At 38.3% G+C, this 22,559-nt stretch overlaps 4 protein-coding genes and 1 non-coding gene across 12 annotated transcripts; 2 read left to right on the top strand and 3 right to left on the bottom strand.

Annotated features, from left to right (window-relative positions):
• Nucleotides 1-723: 723 nt before the first annotated feature.
• PIP (proline iminopeptidase) lies at nucleotides 724-7,499 on the bottom strand. 2 transcript variants are annotated; one of them, XM_023697016.2, is made up of 11 exons: nucleotides 7,307-7,497; nucleotides 6,131-6,342; nucleotides 5,525-5,623; nucleotides 5,337-5,447; nucleotides 5,126-5,188; nucleotides 4,913-5,006; nucleotides 4,608-4,705; nucleotides 3,564-3,665; nucleotides 2,665-2,778; nucleotides 2,150-2,224; nucleotides 724-1,071 (listed from the first exon to the last, which is right to left on the bottom strand). In XM_023697016.2, exons 1-11 carry the CDS (start codon nucleotides 7,437-7,439, stop codon nucleotides 967-969), a joined length of 1,206 nt encoding a protein of 401 aa, XP_023552784.2. In that variant the 5' UTR covers nucleotides 7,440-7,497; the 3' UTR covers nucleotides 724-966. The 2 variants fall into 2 exon arrangements, with proteins under 2 accessions (XP_023552784.2, XP_086973586.1); XM_087117460.1 differs by lacking the exon at nucleotides 2,665-2,778 and having other exon boundaries at nucleotides 7,307-7,499.
• Nucleotides 7,500-7,681: 182 nt separating this feature from the next.
• Nucleotides 7,682-7,755, bottom strand: TRNAV-AAC (transfer RNA valine (anticodon AAC)). Its single transcript has one exon. It is a non-coding gene; the product is annotated as a tRNA-Val (tRNA).
• Nucleotides 7,756-8,135: 380 nt separating this feature from the next.
• Nucleotides 8,136-10,821, bottom strand: LOC111809798 (uncharacterized). Of its 2 annotated transcripts, none has more exons than XM_087117277.1 (2): nucleotides 10,140-10,821; nucleotides 8,136-9,720 (listed from the first exon to the last, which is right to left on the bottom strand). In XM_087117277.1, exon 1 carries the CDS (start codon nucleotides 10,664-10,666, stop codon nucleotides 10,178-10,180), a length of 489 nt encoding a protein of 162 aa, XP_086973403.1. In that variant the 5' UTR covers nucleotides 10,667-10,821; the 3' UTR covers nucleotides 8,136-9,720; nucleotides 10,140-10,177. The 2 variants fall into 2 exon arrangements, with proteins under 2 accessions (XP_086973403.1, XP_086973402.1); XM_087117276.1 differs by having other exon boundaries at nucleotides 8,136-9,666.
• Nucleotides 10,822-11,497: 676 nt separating this feature from the next.
• Nucleotides 11,498-16,737, top strand: LOC111810720 (phosphoglycerate mutase-like protein 1). 4 transcript variants are annotated; one of them, XR_015411707.1, is made up of 10 exons: nucleotides 11,498-11,886; nucleotides 12,535-12,596; nucleotides 12,749-12,856; nucleotides 12,954-13,033; nucleotides 14,252-14,414; nucleotides 14,829-14,903; nucleotides 15,039-15,127; nucleotides 15,841-15,960; nucleotides 16,224-16,321; nucleotides 16,399-16,414. XR_015411707.1 is itself a non-coding variant. In XM_087117436.1 (10 exons), the coding sequence occupies exons 1-10, from the start codon at nucleotides 11,694-11,696 to the stop codon at nucleotides 16,544-16,546; spliced, it is 1,083 nt and encodes a 360-aa protein (XP_086973562.1). In that variant the 5' UTR covers nucleotides 11,512-11,693; the 3' UTR covers nucleotides 16,547-16,737. The 4 variants fall into 4 exon arrangements, 3 of the variants coding, with proteins under 3 accessions (XP_086973562.1, XP_023553244.2, XP_023553245.1); XM_087117436.1 differs by having other exon boundaries at nucleotides 11,512-11,886; nucleotides 14,829-14,907; nucleotides 15,043-15,127; nucleotides 16,277-16,321; nucleotides 16,399-16,737; XM_023697476.2 differs by having other exon boundaries at nucleotides 11,520-11,886; nucleotides 16,277-16,321; nucleotides 16,399-16,737.
• A 2,782-nt stretch (nucleotides 16,738-19,519) lies between these two features.
• Nucleotides 19,520-22,553, top strand: LOC111810873 (transcription factor GTE7). Of its 3 annotated transcripts, none has more exons than XR_002817464.2 (4): nucleotides 19,520-21,072; nucleotides 21,164-21,377; nucleotides 21,467-21,864; nucleotides 22,051-22,553. XR_002817464.2 is itself a non-coding variant. In XM_023697691.2 (3 exons), the coding sequence occupies exons 1-3, from the start codon at nucleotides 19,744-19,746 to the stop codon at nucleotides 21,520-21,522; spliced, it is 1,599 nt and encodes a 532-aa protein (XP_023553459.2). In that variant the 5' UTR covers nucleotides 19,520-19,743; the 3' UTR covers nucleotides 21,523-21,977. The 3 variants fall into 3 exon arrangements, 1 of the variants encoding a protein (XP_023553459.2); XR_002817463.2 differs by lacking the exon at nucleotides 22,051-22,553 and having other exon boundaries at nucleotides 21,467-21,648; nucleotides 21,735-21,977; XM_023697691.2 differs by lacking the exon at nucleotides 22,051-22,553 and having other exon boundaries at nucleotides 21,467-21,977.
• The last annotated feature ends 6 nt before the right edge of the window (nucleotides 22,554-22,559 follow it).

Raw genomic sequence — 22,559 nt, 5'->3', positions numbered from 1 at the left:
GCTAGGTGTTTCGGTCACAGATGAGGGTATTTCCGTAATTTAGACTAAAAGTAATGTTTTGATTTTTTGGGGTAAAATTACAAGTACCGTGTGTCGGATTTTAACCCGAATATTTATTAAATTATCAACTCAATCTTCTTATTTATTCACAATTTTATTTTTAATAAAAATAGAATATTAATTTATAAATATTTATCTATTTATTTACTAACTTTGAATTATAACTCAATTTTAATATATAATATTTAAATCATATAATAAACACAAAATTGGTCGACTCTAAACACCCCACCTTCGTCCAACTCTCGCCTCTATCTTGTTCCTTTGGCGACTAGGAGTAGAGTTATTTCTTCTTCTAGATGCCGAGCGAATCAAGTGTAGAGGAAGTTGATAAAGCTTGATAAAGCAAGATGAAACACTTATCGGAGTTATTGATCTTAGAAAGGAGTCCTTCTGATTATATATGTCATTTCTTTGCTTGAAGATGAGAATAACCCTTGGAAGTAAGGTCGGCCACTTTGCATAGCTTGTGAAAAGTCTGCCACGAGCTTCACAATTCGTCAACAAATGTAAGAGAGGAAATTACAAGAAGCGAAGCAGTAAAACTACTATTCTCTTTCAGTCTTCTCGTGTGAAAGAGTGTGAGAACAATGAGCAAAAGTGGGTAAAAGCTAAAACGAGAGCAACCATCGAGAAAAATCTAGAATTCTATTAGACATAAAGTTCAAAAAAAGAACCAATAAAATAACATTAAGAATGATGGACCGTTTGGAAATTCAACGCATAGGGATTGACACTATAATCTCCTTGGAAGTTCTCAAATTTTTGGCATTCAGAAATGACCAATGTTCAAGCATTAACACATGCCAATACACAATAATTTGGCATCCCCAATCTATTATTTCAGACATTGATTACTTATTTGATGAGTAAAATTGTGAGAAATATACTTGTGGGGGAGTCTCGTTATGGTCCATTCTTCTGCAGGATGTTCTTCAGCTTCTCGTTCGCAGCCACGAGCTCAGCAGCTACTCCAGGCTCATTAGCAGAATGACCTGCGTCAGGAATGATCTGCGTAGAGAGGTAATGAGATTCAGCAACTACTTTCTAATCATAGATCTATATATATATATATATATATATATATGCACAGGAACATGCATGGTAAATAGGCTCCACAGTGTTCGCTTCAAGAAGGTCCCCTATGGCTACTTCAACTGAAGCCCTTTGTTTCTCTAATCATTTGAATTGAAAGTAAGAATATAAGCCTATACTCGTGAACTCTTCTTTGATCAACTGGAATAATTTTTTTGTATATACTTTTCCTCCCCACTTTTGAAACTAATGGTAACAACTCAAGCCCACAACTCAAGCCCACCGCTAACACATATTGTCCTCTTTGGACTTTCTCTTCTAGGCTTCCTCTCAAGATTTTAAAACGTGGTTGTTAGGGAGAGGTTTCCACAACCTTATAAGCAATGTTTCATTCCCTTCTCCAACCGATGTGGTATCTCACAATCCACCCCCTTTGGGGCCCAACGGCCTTGCTGGCACACCGCTCGATATCCGGCTCTGATACCATTTGTAACAGCCGAAGCCCACGGCTAGCAGATATTATCTTCTTTGGGCTTCCTCTCAAGGTTTTAAAATGTGTCCTACTAGGGAGAGGTTTCCATAACCCTATAAGCAATGTTTCGTTCCCCTCTCCAACCGATGTAAGATCTCACACTAATTTCATATCTTCTGGAAAATTATTTCTTAACCGAGAGACGATCAGTTTGAGGCAGTTAGAATACAGGCAACATCCACGTTATATTGAAATGTTGTCTATAATGAAAAATTCATAAATCCAAATTTCTCTATTCGTCCTTGATGCAGAGTGAAATGATAACTCAAAAGTATGGAGATCAAGTTATATAATAGTTCAAATATCATGCCGTAAATGCCTAGTTCCATGTTGATATTTAGAGGCTAATTCTCATGTCAAGACCTCTCTACCTTCTTCAAAGCCACATGTACATTTGGAGTGCATAGGGCAAAACATGAAACATTCAGTTGATATATTCGCATTCTATCCCAATGAAAGGGAACTGTTAGGAAATAGGAACCTATTTTAGACAAAGAAATAGAACGCAGCAGTTTCTTTTACCTTTAATTCAGCTTCGGGCCACACTTTATGAAGATCCCAAGCCGACATCATTGGGCAGCAAACGTCATATCTTCCCTGCAAAATGAAGATAAGTAGTAGTTTCATATCTTGTTATCAAACTCGGATTCTACTTGATTCTCATCTGGTGTGATCAATGATACAAAACTTAAGTATAATAATGGTATTATTAACTTGATTATATGACATGGAAACAAAAGGAGGAAAGACAAAACAAATTGACAACCATAACAAAAGATATGAAGGAAGCTTAATATTTATAGCGTTAACGAGGGAATGGAAAGGCATGATAGAATACCCTCTGTTTCATGCACTACAAAACGCTGTTAAACTCAAAAGATTAAAACGATTGACTCAGATTCTCGAACTTTTTTCCTTTGTTAGGAAACAAAAAACCTTTCATTAGTAAAAGAAAAGATTGAATAACCCATACAATAAACCAAAATATGTAACGGAGGTACCCAAGCCAACATGTTGTATGGGACAGGCAAATTTACCTGTACAATTACAGCATTGATATGTCGTATCTTGTCAATATTATCTAGCAGAAAGGAATCAGAAGGGAAAAACCCCTTATTTACGAAGTAATGGTTTTCGATCCTTGCAAATGCCTGGGTCAAACCAAAAGGTAAAAGAAAAACAAAATTATGGGTTGCATTACAAGCAGAATTATAACATCACTCAAGTTGAAGAACTCCACGAAATAACTGAAGAATAATTGTAGAATATAACAAAAAACGACATCAAAATTTTTATATCTGTACCATCTCATCTTTCCAGACATAGGTTAGAAGTTACAAAGTTTACTCACGTAATGAGCACGCAAAATTCCCAAACAACAAAAAAAGATTGGGACTGTTAGTTTATTCCTATAATATATCTATCATATTTATTAGGTGTATTCAATGTGTGATTCTGTGTATAAGATTTTTTTCTTTTATATATTAGATCTTTCTTCTACTTAATTAGACCTTGTATCTGTTGTAAATCAATGAAAAAGAATTACTCTCTCACTTGACCTTGAAAATTAGCAGGGACAGTACAAAGGAAAATCCTCACCAAACAAGAACTTATTTAATGGTTTTCTTCCCCCACAAAACTTTTCCAAAAAGCTCCTAGCAACACAACAAGTGCCTCATAAAATCTAAGTCCTCAAATGAAAGACATGAAAACACGAACTGAAAAGAAAAACTTCGCTAAATGGCCTTGGCAGGTTTACAGCCGGTAGAAAAGCCGGAGCCCTCCTGAAACAAAATACTTCCATCGCAGTTCTCAATCGTAGGGAAAATAAAGCATACATGCACACACAACTTGCAAGCGTTTCAAGCACACAGCTTTGCCAGTTCAGGAGATTTCTAGATATCAAATGTGAATTTACAAGCAAAGAACAATTTACCAATGAAAACTTATCATCTTCCCCTCTTTTAATGTTTTCCTCATTTGGCAAAAGATGAGCAGTCATCATTTCCCATTTGGTCCACGCTCTTGCAGCTGCATACTAGCAAATTAGTGGAGAGTTTTAGCAAACAAACAGGTAATATAGAAGCATTAACTCATGATTTAAAAGAAATTGTACGAGAAAACTGTAATTTCCTCTTCTAATATATGGCATACTTGAGTAGCATATGCTACAGTTCAACAATCGTAGTAAAATTGTAGTTCTAAAAATAGTATTATAAGATTAAATTTTTATATTTATTAGGTTCAGATAGAGTGGCTGACAATTGATCTATCCTCAATATTTTAACAGTTTCCATCATGATTGATACAGCTTCTAACTTTATCATCAAATGCAATATAGTCACAGAAAGAACAGAAAATAGTTACATGGATAAACCAACAAACAAAATGAACTTTCAAATTTTAATATATGCTGGCATCAAAACTCAATCTTATGCATGCAGCACTTATAAGTCATAAAGATGAAGTGCCGCCATCGCTTTTTAGCAAAATCTTCATTGCATACTACAAGTGACATTCCGTAGAGTCAACTGTAATGAGCATTGATTAATTTGACTGTCCACAGAGCTTCTGCCTCTGACATGCATATATATGAAATTGCAAAATTTTCTCAAAAACCTGGAGCGGAGTTAATTTTCGGGAGGCCTTGCTACAAAAATGTCTCTGTAACAATCTTACACTCTATTATTAAATTTAGGGCTTTTTATGTAGGTCATACATAAGAATTTAGTGAATGAAACAATATTGAGCAATCTCTCATATCATTCTGTCATATTACATGACAACAGAGAGTAGCTTTTTTGGCATTGTTAGGAAATTCATTTCCAAGAAAGGCTATAGAGTCTGGAAAATGAATCAACATTTTGGAGTGAATGTTTGTTGAAAACAACTCATCATCCGAAAATGAGTGTCACCAGCCAACTAGGTAAGAGAAAAGAGTAATAATCATGCAGCTAATAAATCAGTTGATAGAACTTACTTGGGTTTCCATATCACTTGAATTTAATCTCTTACAATAAGCATCAACAAAACATCCTCTCTCACTTTCAGGAATAAGATCTCTAAAAGTCTCCCAAGCTGCATTCGAATAAAAAATCTAGTGAACAGAACAGTTTTCAGACAATTTATTTCGAAAGTGCCTAAAAATCTATACCCTTGGACCAATATCAAATTTGATTTAATATGTTACAGATGTTGCAAATGATAATGCTTTTTTAAATTACAAATTTCTTAGATCACGTCATAGGATACTTTTGTGAGAACAAAATAACTGAAGAAGTTTACCATCAGGATATATAGCAGCTGCACCACCTTCATAAAACCAATCAATTTCTTTTTTCCGCAGAAGAAAGATCCCTCTAAGAACTAATCCCGTAACCTTGGATTAAACGAAAAATCATATGATTAAAACTGCAGGAATGCTGATAAAAGTGGCATGTTTCTCAAATATAAGAAGTTTCACTAGGAGGAGAACGGTAAACTTGGCAACAGTTGCACCTTTTCAGGATGAGTTTGACTATAAGCAAGAGCCAACGTACTACCCCAGGAACCTCCAAAGACCTACACAACCACATATATTACTGAGTCTTACACTCAATAAAAAACATTGTTGAATACACTGACATGATTACAGAACCTTCAAAACAGGAACTGTGATTACGGTATCCAGAAGTCTGGAAAAACAAGGAGTAGTTCAAGAAATTGTGACCTGCCATTCTGGAATTTTCAGGTGTTCCCTTAGCTTCTCAATGTCAGCAATGAGGTCCCACGTGGTATTATTCTCCAAGCAAGCATGTGGGGTACTTTTCCCTGCACCTCGCTGCAAGAAATGAGACATTTTTCTAACTTCGGAGATAGACAATCCTAATGATACACAGTAAAGATTGAGAACAAAACCTGATCAAACAAGATAATTCTATAAAAATCTGGGTCAAAGAATCTTCTATTGCCTGAAGCAGTTCCTCCCCCTGGTCCCCCATGTAGAAAGACCACTGGCTGCAAGATCAGTTAAATAAGATGATTATTAATATGAATCCGAAGTGAACATATTCAACAATTTACTATCTCTGATAAGGCCACGCAAAAAGAACATAAGATGGTTAGTTTTAGAGCAATGATATCTGTAAAACGTGCACTTAACACTGTATCACTGCAAGAACATGTCCATTTTTATAGAATCCTAAACTACGCAGCAAGCTGCATCCGTCATGTTTATCATTTTTCATTGTTACTTGCAGCTTGCACTGGATGAAATGCATTCAGATATATATTTCCAACCAAAGGTAATAAAAATTTGTTCAACTTGTTTGCACGACAGTCTCAACAACCAAGTAACATTAGTAACTACCTCGAGTGTATATCACCATAAATGAGGGATAGTCGTATTAGAATGGATTTACTGGAGACAAATATTTTTTCCTAATCAAGAGTTCATTATAATATATTGGCAGAAATCTCAGAAGAAAAATATGAAACTAATAGAAAATTATTTTCTGAACTTACATGACCGGCGGGATTCCCAGATTGCTCCCAGTAAATAGTATGAAGATCCGACACTTTCAAAAGACCAGTACTGTATGGCTCAATAGGTGGATAAGGGGTTTTGTTTATTCCTGGAATTTCCTTTTCTCCAGCCATCAAGTCCTTTCGTTGGAACTCACTCTGACTATCGCTCTTATAGCCGAACTGCGCTGCTAACACCAAACCTTTTCCCCCTGCAACATCAAAATACAACCATGTGAATTTCTGAACCACGTATCTCTCCCACTCCATTCTACTGGATAAAATAACTCAAGAAAAGATGATTCAGAATCCAAAAGAAGAGTTGCAAATACATTGTCAATTCACTTGAAAACAATAAATAAAATTCAGATGATCAAACGATAACTCTCGAGAAATACATTTCAGTCTATCTGATTCGAATATGTTTCTTCATGCGCATCTTGCAATTTCAATTCCAACAGTCAAATAGTTTTTCCCTATCAGAAACTCCACAACAAATCAATAAAAGAAAAATTACTACATACAATTAGGCAGTTTGATAACAATTCCGTTTTTAATTTTTTGTTTACGAAATTTATGCTTGTTCTTTCCAATTTTTCAATTGTAGTTTTTACCTCCTTATTCAAATTCTAAAAAAAAAAAAAAAAATCATTTGAAAATTATATATCTTTAAATTTTTCAAAATTTAACTTATTTTTTAGAACTAAAAGTGGATAATAAAAAAAAAAAAATAGAAATTATGGATGAAATTCATGTTTGGAAGCTTAATTTTCAAACACAAAAAATCAAAAATTAAATGATTATAAAACAGGTTTTAGTATTTAGTTCCAAGCAATACTTGCGGAAATGAACGTCTGAGGTAAAAATGTAACGAACAACCTCCTCCCATCAGTCAACTGGTAAATTCGATGATTACAAAGAAAGAGATGAACCAGAGTTTAGAATGAACATTAAAGATTCTAAAATCAGTATTTCAAACCGATGCCATGGTTTTTCCATTAACATTCTGGAAAACAAACTAGTACAGAAAGAAAGCCAAGTTGCCAAATCAAGTGCAAGATGTTACAGTTATAGACTAGCTAAATATGAGATGAAAAACGATTAAAGAACGAGAGGAGACGCTGAGAAAGAGACAATCAAAACCAGTAACAGAGATACAATGGTGGAGAAGAAAACCTGATACGCAGAAATGGTTGGAAACACGAGAGACGGGGAAGAGGCGAGGACAGTGACGATAATGCGAATTGGAGACGAAGGAGAGCAGAGGAGCAGCAAAGGAATTGTTAGGGCAAAGGCCTAACAACCTCATCGTCAATGGTGAAGACCATTAGCATGAGCTCCAACCAGTTAGACAGTAAAAGACAATTAATTATTAATATTCGATTCCCATTTACAGCTTGCTCCATTTTCATCGTTATTATCTTTTTTCATATAGAAATAAAAATAATTTTGATAATAAAATTTAGAATTTATTTATTTTATTGCACAAAATATATTATAATTAATAATATAAATAATAGTTAGGAAAATTAGAAAAAGCAAGAAAATAAATGGCGTCGCCCGGACTCGAACCGGAGACCTTCAGTGTGTTAGACTGACGTGATAACCAACTACACCACGACACCATTTGTTTATTCAAAAAATTTAACATTTAAATATTACATAAATAGTAAATTAAGATTAAAGAAAGTTACCGTATACTAAGATAAACTAATGCGATAGTTAACTTCGAGATAGTTCCTAATCCTAGTCAGACGTCCTAAGCAATAGGTAGGTATCAAATTGGTGATATTTAGAAATGTCAATCGTGCACCTATTCCCAATAGAATTATGAATCACTTCAAGTTGACCTCGAAAAAAAATTGATCTTTACTAAATGAAAGAAGGGTTAAAAGCGATTTATTTATAGCTCTTTTAAGCAGATAGCTTCCCACGGTACTGAGTAATCAATTATCTCGACATCTGTAGGGGTACGAAGAGAAGAGCATATTCCAACCACGAATCATGATTTAAGTACGAGTTAAATTGTTAAATAAAGGTGGTTGATTTTATTTATAAACCCACCATTACATGTTCTTATTACTCAAAGAAAAACAAATTAAACTAACTCAATTACATGTTATGAACTTCCTACCAACCCCAAAAGTTACCATATTCAAATGCCTCTGAAACACTAAGTTTCGTTTTAGACGACGAACGGTCACCGCCACTGCCGATTGCCTGAATTTCGCCTTTGACTTTGCCAAAGCCACCTGAAAGTGCCTCGAGCAGTCTCCAGGCTGAGAATTGCACGGCGGAGGAAGTTGCCGACGGTGGGTGGCCGGAGATGGGCTGAGAAGAATCGTGGGTATTGCTATGGTGGTGAGAGAGAGTAAGCATTGCTGCAGTGGGCGCCATTGATGAGATTTGGTTGTGGCTTGGAATTGGGAGGCTCTGTTTTTGTACGTATGAAATGGAGGGGGAATCAGGGGCCAAGGGGGATTGAAAACCGGCAGATTTAGTGTATCCTGTGGGCAGCTGGTTCGGCCAAACACGGCAATCCATTTGGAAAAAAATTTACAACAACGTGGTTTTTGACATACTTATCCATTCGGGGATTCCCACATGCTTTCTCGTAACATTTAATAAAAAAATTAATCCCATTAGCGTTCACATTTGCGTGGACTCGAGTCGTTAGTCAAGTTACATTTTATCTAGAACAACTTCTAATAGTATTCAAAATTGTGACCAGTCAAATATTGTAAAGCCTCCGTAGTATATGAATTTCGGTCTACACTGACACCATAATAGCCCAAGCCTCTTCCTAGTAGATATTGTCCTTTTTGGACTTTTCCTTTCGGGCTTCCCCTAAAATGTGTTTACTAAGGAGAAATTTTTACACCCTTATAAAGAATGCGAATGCTTAGTTCCCCTCTCCAACCAGGATCTGCGAATGCTAGTTCCCTCTCCAACCAATGTGAGATCTGGCTTAGCTCCCCTCTCCAACCAATGTGGGATCTGGCTTAGCTCCCCTCTCCAACCAATGTGGGATCTGGCTTAGCTCCCCTCTCCAACCAATGTGGGATCTGGCTTAGCTCCCCTCTCCAACCAATGTGGGATCTCACAATCCACCCCCCTTCGGGACCATAGCTCTCCTCTCCAATCAATGTGGGATCTCACAATCCACCCCCCTTCGGGACCAGAGTCCTCGCTGACACAATGCTCAGTATGTGAAATCCCACATCGGTTAGAGAGGGAGAAATTTTCACACCCTTATAAAAAATGTTTAGTTCCCCTCTCCAACCGATGTGGGATCTCACAATCCACCCCCCCCCCCCCTCGAGGCCCAACGTCCTCACTGGCACACTTGACACACTGCTCAGTGTGTGAGATCCCCACATCGATTGGAGATGAGAACGAAGAATTCTTTATAAGGGTACAGAAACTTATCCCCACATCGATTGGAGATGAGAACGAAAAATTCTTTATAAGGGTACAGAAACTTCTAGCAGTGTGCCAGTGAAGACACTTACTCTCAAGGGGTGGATTGTGAGATCCTACATCGATTGGAGAGAATAACGTTATATGATGGTCAAAGTGGACAATATCAACTAAGGATAGATTTAAGTTATTACATATTATTATATAGACAACAAAAATAAACGTTATGATTGAGAAGCTACAAATTTTGACACATTCTTAGCTTGTTAGTTCTTATCTTGTTAGAACATCTAAAAGGAATTGATCATCATATATCTTATATAACATTCTATATATGTTGTGTTATAGAAAAGGAAATTTGTCTCGTAAAGCCTACTAAAGTATCGATCAATTGAATAATTTTCCTTTTCTTCTAAAGAAAGTCTCTGTTAAATATAATCGAACTTCGGCCCACTAACATGTAAATTAGGGTTTGGTAAATTCGATTACTTCGAAGAAATTTTAACTTTTTTGGAAAGAAGAAATAAAAAGGTTCTACAGAATTTGAGTCGAAATCCATTAAAGAGAAAAATTGCAGAGAACAGCTTACATTGGATGCAGGAATTGAAGATCGAAATGCAAAGTTCGTCACAATCCCATCGTTTTCTTCAACGAAGAAATCAACGACGAAGCAGAAGAAATTGCCGGCGAATTTTCTCCATTAATAACGTATTCTTCCACCATTTCCTTCGCAGACCTAGGCGACAATGGTTGGAAATTGAACCCCCACTCGGACACAAACTCTTTGACCAATGTCAATTTCGCCTCCTCGTCCATCTTCTTCCAGCATCTCTTCGTCTCCTCCGATTTTAGCCCTAGAAATCCGCAGAGCTCTGTGAACAAAATTTCTCTGCTCTTCGTCATCGCCTCCTCTCCCTGAATCAAATTGGTGTTGATTTTCGCCACTTCCATAGCGAGATCGGAGGCGAGATCCGCGTCGCTGAATTTCTTTCTGCAGTAGGTGATCTGGCATGGCAGCCGACTCCTAGAAAGGGCCGGCGACGGCCAAGATTGAAATTGGAAATTGTGGATCTGACCATGGACGCGAGGAAAACGAAGATTGATTGCGAACATCATTTGAAGAGAATTCTCTTCGTAGGTGCTTCAATCGAAAGATTTGCAGGAAAAAGTCGACGAGAATCGGGCTGGAGGGAGAGAGCGATTGAACCAAAATTCGAAGGTTCGCCAAGATTATCCCATTTGCTTACGCTCTTCACTTGTTCTCAATAAAATATACTCCAAAAAAATAAAAAATAAAAATCTCTCCTCTCCCATTTTTTTTTTTTTTTTTTTTTAAATATCTCAATTTGACATCAAATAAAAAAATATCTCCTACTCGCTGGATCAGGTCGAATTGGGAGAAGTCATAGATATTATTGCGGGTCAGTATATCAGTAACCGGGTGCTCAACTAAGTATGGTGGAATATTCACAGGCTGGACTGCATAACATATACGAGCTCCTTCTAATGGAAAAATCAAATTCAACGAGGATTTAATTCATCCCACACGTACACATCATGGGCATCCTGCGTTTCCATGTTGTATAGACTTGTATCTATAACATAAATACAATGAACTGACCGTAACTTGTTTTCATGTTGTATAATGATATTAGTCATATATTTATATGTATACGATCGTTCGACGAAATCATGTTAACTCCTACTAAACATAATCGTCTCTCTTTTTTACATGTAGTTGACTTTTTCAATGATTTTCGTCGTTCACATTTTATAAAACATTTTCTCTTGTCTACGAAATACGATTTTTACATGGACTTCTTTGCTGTCTCGTTAACGAAAGAATGTAACTGTGATACTGTAGTGCTAGCTAGCTCCTTGTTCTTGAGGCTCACCGGCCCATGTATTCTTACAAGTAAATCGACTGAACCGTCGAAAAGTAGGTTGGATTGGGTTGGGTTGATGCAGCTTAACGACCGAGAAGCATAGTAGTTAGTTAGATGGCAGAGGCCAGCGAAGGACAGTCACGTGCGGAGGATGGTCCTGATCCGGAGTCCACACAGTTGGCGAATACGCCAATTCCCCAAAAGCCAATAAACAAATCTCGAACACAAAGGGCGCCCAAATTCGCCATCGCAGCGACATGACAATCAGTGGCATCGTCGCCTTTAATATTGATATTCGGATCATATCACCCACTAGTCAAACCCAGACTCCATTTCTTTCAAAACCTGTCAAGTCTCTCCTCTTACCCACCTCCATTTCGACCTCAATTCAGCCACCTCTTGCTGCTCGTTGCTCCTCCTCCTCCTCCTCCTCCTCCGTCTCTCTTATCGGTTAGCTTTCGTTTCCGTGATCCTAACCTCTTTGATTCTTGTTTTTTAATCTATCTTTTTTGAGTTTTTGCTTAGTGGATTCATTGAATCGTTGGGTTTCATGGCGTACTGGCATTTATTATGGTCTATGATTTGTTTTTGCGTATTGTGTTGATTTTCTTCATTAAAGCGGTCACTCGGGTTGGATTAATGGTGATCACGTGTTGGGGTTTGATTTTGCGTTGCCAGTGTTGTAATAGCTGTTGCAGTGATCAGACAAGGAAAATGGAATCAATCATTATGTTTGTGGTAGTGACGTCTATAGACTGTTTTTAGCTTTCTCAAATTGCATCATTCTCCAGGCAGGTTTCTCATAAAATAGTTGTTCAGCTGAGTTAGCATTTAAGAGGTTTGTCGTCAATCAGGTTAAACTCCCATTCACTGTATCCCTCATCCAACCATCCAACCAGATCCCACATTAGTCTGAGAGGGTTGGAGAAGGGAACGAAATATTCCTTGTGAGGGTAGGGATGGGAGAAGGGAACAAAACATTTCTTATAAAAGTGTGGAAACATCTACTTGAGAGACCCGTCTTAAAACCTTGAACTTAACTTATGATTGTTTTTAGTCTTTGGTTGACTCTGAGCTAGTATTGTTATTCTTCTGCAGATATGGACAACGGTGCAGGTCTCAGTTTGTATCCACTACATCGATGCAAAACAATTCACCTGGTCAGTATCAAATTTGAAAATTTCTTGGTTTTATATCAAATGAGTATTGCAGATGTGAAGCAGGTTGTATTTGACTTGAAGGGCATTCAAGATGGCCTTCTTTCTTGGCTTTTGCTCGCAAATCAAGGGCTCTTATAAAACAATGCATCCAGGTCAGGCATGCGCAAGGAATCCACAATGTTGATGGAGATAAGAGCTATAAAGCATATATGCGTCCTGAATTTTTTGATGCCCACATTACTCAGCTTGGATGGCAGCAGGTCAGGACGGGAGTCATAAAAATTTAAATTGTAAAGAAGATAAAAGTAGAGTCAATTGGGAGAAAATTACTGATATGATATCTTTTAACTGTCACAGATTGATAATTTGCGTAAGCATGTTCATGCATCTGGTCTTTCCAGGAAGATTGAATTGGTAGTAACATCCCCTTTGCTCAGGTATTAATGTCATTATCTGCAGTTAACACTCTTTTATGTACAACTTTATGTGTAAAACCTCCCCGTCATTTCTCGTTTCATGATGTTGACTCTCATTGTTGGCCTCACCAATATTTTAAAAAGAGGAGATCAATAAGGGTAGGAACATTAAACAATATCAAATTTGTTACAGCGAAGGCCCACCGCCAGCAGATATCGTCCTTCTTGAGCTTTCCTTTTCGAGTTTTGCCTCAAGGTTTTTAAAACGTGTGTGCTAGGGAGAGGTTTCTACACTCTTATAAGGGCGTTTTGTTCTCCTCCTCAACCGACGTGGGATCTCACAATTCACCCCCTTCGAGGCCTCGCTTCCTTGTTGACACTCGTTCCTTTCTCCAATCAATGTGGGACCCCCACCAAATTCACTCCGCTTCGGGGCCCAGTGTCCTTGCTGGCACACCGGCTCGTGTTTACCCCCTTTGGGGCTCAGCCTCCTCGCTGCCACATTGGCTGGTGTCTGGTTCTGATACCATTTGTAACGGCCAAGACCCACCTCTAGCAGATATTGTCTTCTTTGGGCTTTCCCTTTCGGGCTTTCTCTCAAAGGTTTTAAAACGCGTTTGCTAGGGAGAGGTTTCCACACCCTTATAAAGGATGTTCTGTTCTCCTCCCCAATCGACGTGGGATCTCACAAAATTCTTGTTTCTAACCGATATTAGTAATCTTGGAAGAAATTTATCTTTTCATGGTTTGACAAGTTCAGTCACACACCCATACATACTTTCTTCTTGGGTAGTAAGAACCGTTGAATTCAACTGAGATAGTTTGCCCTTGATGATGATTATGTGAGACATGCAATTCCCACGATTTACTTGACTACGAAGTCTCAGTAGTCCCTAATTTAAATCAATTTAACTCAGAGAGATTGGAGAATTTTTTGGAATAAGAAGTTTTTAGTTACTGAAGAAGAAGCTGAAAGAGCAATGCCTTACATGAAAGATTGTGTCTCGGATGATAAAAAGAGGAGAGATGAACGTGTTTGTTCCACTTCAAGTGCAAAGTAGATACTTGAACGTTTTGAGTTCCTCAGAATACAGTTTCTTCCTTTTCAATGCTTATTTTAATTGTTACTTCATGTTTACTTTGCTGGGAAGTCGATAGTAACCCAAGTTAGATATCTAAGGAATCATATACCAACATGGAAAATCTGAAGATTTTTTCTTATGGTTGATTATTTTCTAGGACTCTACAAACCGCTGTTGGAGTATTTGGTGGTGAAGGCTACACAACTGGAATGGACGTGCTGCCACTAATGATTGCAAATGCAGGCAATAGTGCACGAGCTGCAATTTCAAGTCTAAACTGCCCACCTATTGCTGCTGTTGAGCTTTGTCGTGAACATTTGGTATGTGTTAGATAAATTTGATTCTTCTCAGTTATGCTTATGTATGCTGCAACAGGTGGGTGTTAGATTGCTTCATGATTTAGAATGTAAATGACTTAAATCTGGGCTGGGGGTTAGTTAACTTTACTGATACATGCAGTCTTTTGTATGAGTCTGTTATTCAATGCTATCGATATTAGAAATCCGCTAATGCACCTCATATGCAAGTATGTCGAGGAAATTTTTTTTTTCTTCCTATTTTTGCACGATGCAGTGTCAAGTATAAAGTTCGGGTCCTCCCAAGTGTTCATCGATTTCTAATTTATTATACCTTCGATCTCCCCCTTTTTCTTCTGAGGGAACTATTTAGCAGAGACTTATTGTTTTCGTTATATATTTTATTTGTAGTTCTTATATGTGTTCTATATCTAACAGGGAGTTCATCCTTGTGATAAGAGGAGAAACATCAGCGACTATCAATTCCTCTTTCCTGCAGTTGATTTTTCACTGGCAAGTACCTGGGATGTTACAATGAGCTGTGGGAAATTTGTTATTTATAATCATTTTAGGAAACTTTTCATTCAAGAAAATGTAACAATGGTGGATGATTTGTGTTGTTGATTAACACTCAAAAGTTCCATGCAGATAGAAAGTGACGAGGATGTATTGTGGAAGGCTGACATTAGAGAGACAAAGGAAGAGCTGGCAGCCAGAGGCTTGCAATTCCTGAATTGGTGAATATTTTGTTTATTAGACTTCCGTTTTTTTTACTCTGATTTCTTTAGGATGCCCTGCTGATATAAAAAAATGTGAGCACAAGGAAATGTTTGCGTACCGCTTGCATATCTCAAAGTCTATTTAAATGAAGGACACTCCAGAATTAAGCTATTGCAATGAAATGTTGTCAGCTATCTTTTTACCACAAGTCACCGTTACATGATGTGGTTTTCAGTGGTCTTAAATCTGAAGATGATTAGTGTTTTTAGTTACAAAATCTTGACTCATTTGGAGGCCGGATTGAATAGCTTTTAGTGTGCAACCTACAGTTTTTCTATACCTAGCTGCACTCCACAGTTATCATCTTCATTGTTCCTGTTTATAAGCAACTAGGGACTTTTATGTACTTGAGATTGACTACAAAACCTCGAGTCCGGGGTCGGGCATGGACTTTATAATGGACAACAAAGCGTCCCCCGTTTATCTAGGATATTCCTTTGTTCATGCTGATTGATAACTGGAGTCTTCTTCTGTAACTGGTGTTGAGATTTTCTGTTCTGGTTTTAGCTTCTCTTGTTAGGCTTGTTTTTCTATCAATGAAAATATCATATGGATAGAATTTGGTTTTGTTTTTACTCCAAAGATAGATAAAACACAATAGAACAAAACTATTCCACTGATATCACCTTGTTTGTTAATCTGGTATAGCTTTTTTGCTCCTTTCTTGCAGGTTGTGGACAAGGAAGGAGAAGGAGATAGCCGTTGTTACTCATAGTGGATTTTTGTTTCATACTCTAACTGCGTTTGGAAATGACTGTCACCCTTCGGTGAAAAAGGAAATATGCACACAGTTAGTGAACCCAATACACCTCTACTTCGAAACTATTCGATATATTTAAATTTCATCGACACTGACTTTTGCGTTAATCGTAACCTTTAGCGTATCGTGTATGCTGCTCTCGTATTCTCATTAAGATGTCAGTCCTCTATCAGATGCCTTTGGCTTGGTTGTGTTTAAACCAACAATAACAGAAAATGCATGTTCTTTCTTGGTTATGTTTACATTCACTAATTTCATTTTCGGCTTGGTTACATTGGCGGGCTCTCGATTAGGGAACGTTTGAATGCATCGACTCTGCAATGATGTGTGCAATGTCTACTTGCAGATTTGCAAATTGCGAGCTTCGATCCATTGTCATAGTAGATAGAAGGTGAGTTTAGTTTATGAGCTTTTGTAGACTTGAAAGAAAATTCCTCTTCCTGATCATCACGTTTCTCGTGCTGCCAGTATGGTCGGGTCGGATTCCTCGACAACTAATTATCCTGGAAAGGTACCTCCGGGGCTGGATATCCCTAGTGATGCTGTGGATGACAAAAGCATGAAGGAAGCAAAACAACCAGTCGATTCTGAACCGAAGGAACATGAAAATATGTAAGTCTTATACGGTTATAGATCTGTGTCATTTATACAAACAAGTATTTTTGAAACTGCCTTTATCTAGACACAGCACAACACCTATATATTTACTTCTGATATCTGCATTTCAAGAATTTGTGCTCTGAGGATTTCTCCAGTTGAGTTACAAAGTCTGCACTAAATATATGAATTTTCTTTTTCCTTTTTTCATTATGAGTTGGCTGGAGTAGAATCTGTAACGGCCCAAGCCCACCGCTAACAGATATTGTTCGGTTTTCCCTTTCGGGCTTTCCCTCAAAGTTTTTAAAACGCGTCTACTAGGGAGAAGTTTCCGCACCCTTATAAAGGGTGTTTTGTTCTCCTCCCCAACCGATGTGGGATCTCGTGTGGTGAATATTCAGTAGATTAAGGAAGAATTGATATACCGATTGCTGCACATTATTTTTGGCTTCACCCTTGAAAACTAGGATAAATCTCGTAGATTCTTGGTCATAGCTCAGGATTCATGCATCCACGCACACATGTTTCTTGGCAACTTTGGCTGTGGATTTTGGATTTTTGTGGATCCTAGAATAGCCACTTGGTGAAGTTGAATGCTAATCTATGAACCCCAATATAAACTCAACTAGTTATCCCATTTGTCATCGAGTATAAGATCTGTAGTTCGAATCTCCATCCTCACACGTTAACACGTTATTGAGAACCGTTAGAAGTTGTAGCCTTCATCCAAGTTACCTGATCACTTGAGTTCCAAGCCCACCGCTAGCAGATATTGTATTTTTTTGGGTTTTTCTTTTTGGGCTTTTCCTTGGAGTTTTAAACCCTTCTGAGCATCTCTTCAAAGTTACTAAACGCCTCTTTTAGGGAGAGATTTCCACACTAAGGAATATTTTATTCCCCTCCCCAAACAACGTGGGATCTCACAATTCATCTCTTTGGAGGCCCAAGTCCTTGTTACGCTCAATCTAGAATAGTTAAATATATGTCTTTTAAATGGTGTGAAGTACTTTCTATAACCAACCAATTATTATTGTTATTATTATTTTGGAAATACTCATTATTATTATTATTTTGGAAATATTCATTTATATAATTCTATTCCTTATTATTTATTTATTTTTGGATGCTTCTCTTCAAAATTTTAAATAGTTTGTTTTTGTTTGTTTAAAGCTTTACAGAAAGTATCCAAAAGTATTCAATCTTGGTATATACTAACACAATTAGCTATTTAGTCATGTTATCTCCGCTTTTTTACTACAACGGCGAAAGCACTTTGCTGGGTCGACATTGACATTGTGAGGCAAAAGCTAGGGGAGCGAATGAGATTAGATGCCCCAATAGTCCTAGTTGTAAACAATGGATTCTAGGCGTTGTGCGTATCGACTTGTGCAACATTGTAGCTAACGTGTTAAGTATCTTTCCTTTGGAGTACGTCCACAATAATGAAACTCAAAAGAATTGATGAGTCCACACAAGCGGAACACGTGGTTTAATTCGATGCAAAGCGAAGAACTTTTACCAGGGGTTGACATGCCGCGAATCCCCTTGAAAGAGAGAGTTCTATCGAGAACGCGAACACTAATGGTGCATGGTTGTCGTCAGCTCGTGCCATAAGGTGTTGGATTAAGTCCTGCAACGATCACAACCCTCATAGTTGGTTGCCAACCGTTGAGGTTGAAGCCCTGAGTAGACTATCGATAATGTCAAGGCTAGACTTATCAAGTCAACGAACAAACAGTGGAAAGAACAAACAGTGGAAAAAACGATTCTCCCTTTCAAATTTTCAAAAAGTGTCATATAATTTCTTAATTTATGTTTTTTCCAATATTCCCATTGCAATATTTTAAAACATAATACTACTAAAATTGATATAGAAGGAATATATGGTTAATTTCAATCAATAAATTGATATAAAAGGAATATATGGTTAATTTCAATCAATAAAATAGTGTTGTGATAGGAAGTTATTAGAATCTTAATAAAATAACATTGACTCACTTTTTATTCAATTCAAAAGTCTATTTTAGTATTTTAATTAAAGTTTAAGGAAAGAGGGAAAACATTAATTAAAACTTCACTATCCATTATTATTTAATGAGTTTAATTATTATATGCTAGTAAAATACTATTATTAAAATAATAATATGAATTTAATTATATAAATTAATTTTCCAAAATTTTAAATTGAAAATTGAATTTTTTTTTTTTTTTTAAATTTACAATGAATTAATTAGTAAAAATAATGCAACAAACAAAAAATATTTATTACAAGTAATTGTTTTATTTATTTATTATTATTATTATTATTATTTTTATATTATCCAAATTTGAAGAGATGGGAAGCGTGGGTAGGTGGGTGTAGAGAGGGAACATGTGGTGTTTAAATAGAAGAAGCGTCGGGTCAGTCAGGTCAGGCTCAGCTTTTTTTTTTTTTTTCTTTTTTTTTTTCTTTTTTTAGAAAAAAGAATTAGTAAGAGAGTGAATTTACCAAAGTGCCCTTAATTGACCAAGTGTTATTAAAGGGAAAGGGGGAAAAGAGGGGTTCGTTCACACGTTTTCGCCGACCCCACAGCTGGGCCCACCTCTCACACACAGTGAAGAAAATCAGCCAATCGCCTTTCGGTCGACATCAGCAAGCTGTGGGGCCCACGAAAATAATTAAAAAAATAAAAATAAAAAACTGAGTGATTTATACGAAACCCTAAATGCACGACAAATTCGGCCCAAATTCACCCCAAACGCATATTCCCAAATCTCGGCCCGGTCCGACGATCCCTAAGCGTCCACGTGTATCTGGCTTTCAATCCTGGCCGTTGATGCCAGGTCATTTGGTCAATTTATCGGCACGGGAGAGATAGTGTAGACCGTTGGATTTGCATGGAGAAGTACATCGACGGTCTCGATTCTGCCCGAAGTTTTTCGGGGCAGATCTCCGCGCCTTTAAGAACAGACCCTAGCCCCTCTTCTTCCTCGCTCAGAAGTCAGGATCAACCAAAATCCTCGAACCCTCGCGCTGCACGATTCTTCTTTCGTTTTGTTTTTCCTCAATTTTCTGTGTATGCCGTTGAAGTGCTTTTTCTGCGGCGGCGCGTGAGGGAATTTTCGGCGCGTTGTAAGGGCGTTCAGGGAGATTCATGTTTAATCCTTCAACCACATTGGGGAATACTCGACGGGTTCCTGTCGGAGTCCTACTAGAGACTTGGGGTTCCGTACAGGATGGCTTCCGTCGTCTTAGCTAACCGAAACGAATCCAATTGGCCGCAGCTGAGGGGTAACGGTCGCGGTACGGAAGAAGGATTCATGGGGAAAGTACCTTTTTCAAACCCTAACCCTAAATTTAACAAGAAACAGTTTCACGGCGAGGTGAACGGTTTTCAGATGGACGACTCACTGGCTGAGGCTCAGTCGGCGTCGGATGATGCTTCGTCGATCAATCATCATCGCAGATTGTCCAACGGTGTGGATTTTAGTCAATACGTGAGCTTCGACGTTTCATCGTGTTCGAGGAAAGAGCTGGTCGAGCTGAAGACAAGGTTAATCTCCGAGCTAGAACAGATTCGGCAATTAAAAAGTCGCATCAATTCAGGAGAACTAAATTTTAGACCAAAACACCAGAAGAAATCGTCGAAAGTCTCAGGAACCAAGCGGCCTTTGCCGATGTCGAGCAACGGTAAGGAGTTCAAGCGGTCTAATTCAGAAAACGGTAATATGATGAAGATGTGTTCGCAGATTTTGATGAAACTTATGAAGCACAAACATGGCTGGATCTTCAACAAGCCAGTCGATGTGATTGGGATGGGTCTTCACGATTACTATGACATCGTCAAGCGTCCAATGGATTTGGGATCCGTGAAAGCCAAGTTGGGCAAAGATGCGTATGAATCACCGTTCGATTTTGCATCCGACGTGAGGTTGACTTTCAAGAACGCAATGACTTACAATCCCAAGGGCCACGATGTACACGCCATGGCGGAGCAATTACTGATGAGATTTGAGGAATTGTTTCGACCAGTAAATGAAGCCTTGGAAGAAGAAGATCGGCGGTACCGTGACTATCAGGAAGACTTGCCAGCGAGTTCTTGGAATCATTCGGAGGCTGAAAGAACAGTGAAGAAGGATACCCCGATGCAGACTGTGAAGAAGACGGAGCCGATCAAAGCTCCGTCAAGCTCTTCTAATCCGCCAATGATACAATCGCCTGTTAAAACTCCCTCGCCTCTACGAGCGCCCCCTGTAAAGCCAGTGAAGCAGCCGAAGCCAAGAGCTAAAGATCCCAATAAGAGAGAAATGACTTTAGAAGAGAAGCACAAGTTGGGAATTGGGTTGCAGAGTTTGCCGCCGGAGAAAATGGAACAAGTTGTACAAATCATAAAGAAGAGAAATGGTCATTTGAAGCAAGATGGGGATGAGATTGAGCTCGACATCGAAGCTGTCGATACCGAAACACTATGGGAGCTCGATCGACTGGTGACTAACTGGAAGAAGATGATGAGCAAGATCAAACGACAAGCTCTTATCAATGCGGCATCTATGAACCAGAATGGGGTAAATTACTTAATTCGCATCGGCCTTTCACTAATGAGCCCTCTTAATTCAGCTATTGTTCCTAATGTTTTTATATGATGAATTACGGCAGGTTTTGGCGATCCCTGAGAAATTCGAAGTGGGTTCTGAAACAAAGAAGCAACGGAAAGGGGAGGCTGGTGAGGAAGATGTGGACATTGGCGATGAGATGCCTGCAAGTGATTTTCCACCAGTGGTGATCGAGAAGGACGCTGGAGGAGGGCATGCTAGCAGTAGCTCCAGCGGCTCCAGTAGTTCAAGTAGTGATGATTCATCCTCTTCCAGTGGTATAACCCATCTCTAAAAGTGGTGGATGTTTTGAGATTTGGGATTTGTTTCCACAAAAGTAGAGGTTAACGGGGTACCATCCTTGCAGATTCGGATTCCGACGGCAGTTCATCCGGAAGCGATTCTGACGACAATGCACAATGAAGCGGTGAAGACTTTTGATGAATGGCAACAAGGAGGTGTCTGAAAGTGATTGAGACACCCAAAACGGAGAGCTACAACAAATCCCTCTCGCGCTGCACGTATTGGGCAGAGATTTGTCTGAATGAGGTACTAAATCTGTTCATTATTTACAAGTTGCAATCTCTTCAGCTGCTACACAATTGTGAATCAATCAACCTTTGATACAACAACAGGGCTGTAAAATCTCCAGATAATAGAGGTCGGGTTCAACCTCGCTATGGCCCTGAAGAAGAAGGGAGAAAGGGGAAGAGGAGGGGGATGTCGTAGAGACTTGAAAATGAGGAGGGAGCAGTGTTAGATCAGGTTTAGAGTCTTTTGAGTTTTTTGTACTCTTTTTTTCGTGTACACATTATTACACTTATATACACATACGTTTCAATGTGAATCAAAGTGCAAAGCTTTTGTGGGGCGTGAAACTTGGATTCTAATATGATATTCCTAGATAATCCAGCTTTTTCTTTCTAATACTTATCTAACCCTTGAATCCAGGGAGAGCAAATAAAGCCTGGATCCATCAACTATATTAAATTAATAGCTTTGAAGCTTCTTCTCTGACTGTCAATGGAGATTTGGAAACTTCAATTAAAACTTCAGGCATACCCCCCCATGTGGGCCAATGTGAAATTCCTGGGAAACAATACGCCCAGAAACTTGCCACCAAACTACTTGAGGGCTTCATTAATTGTTTGGTTGTTGTCAGTTTGTTTTGTGGTTACAAACAACAACAACAACAACAACGCCGCCCCCTCCCTGATCTTCTTTGGTGCCAATGGTATACAAAGTAAAGCAAATCTCGACTTGTGATTCCTGCTGCTGTCTGGGTCAATTTATCGCTGGAAGAGTAGTAGTAATTCTAACATGGAAATAAGCCGACAGAGCAGACAGTCCCTACTCTCGAGAACAATGGTGTACTGGCAGTAAAAGAGATCGAAAACGTGTATTACCAAAATAACCTAATAACCCAATTCCTTTTTACGGGGAGGGTTCAATCACATCCA

This window comes from Cucurbita pepo, chromosome 14 (genome assembly GCF_057944985.1).
Source record: "Cucurbita pepo subsp. pepo isolate OVF chromosome 14, ASM5794498v1, whole genome shotgun sequence".
Classification (NCBI taxonomy): Eukaryota; Viridiplantae; Streptophyta; class Magnoliopsida; order Cucurbitales; family Cucurbitaceae; genus Cucurbita; species Cucurbita pepo.
This window is presented reverse-complemented; position numbering and strand designations above follow the sequence as displayed.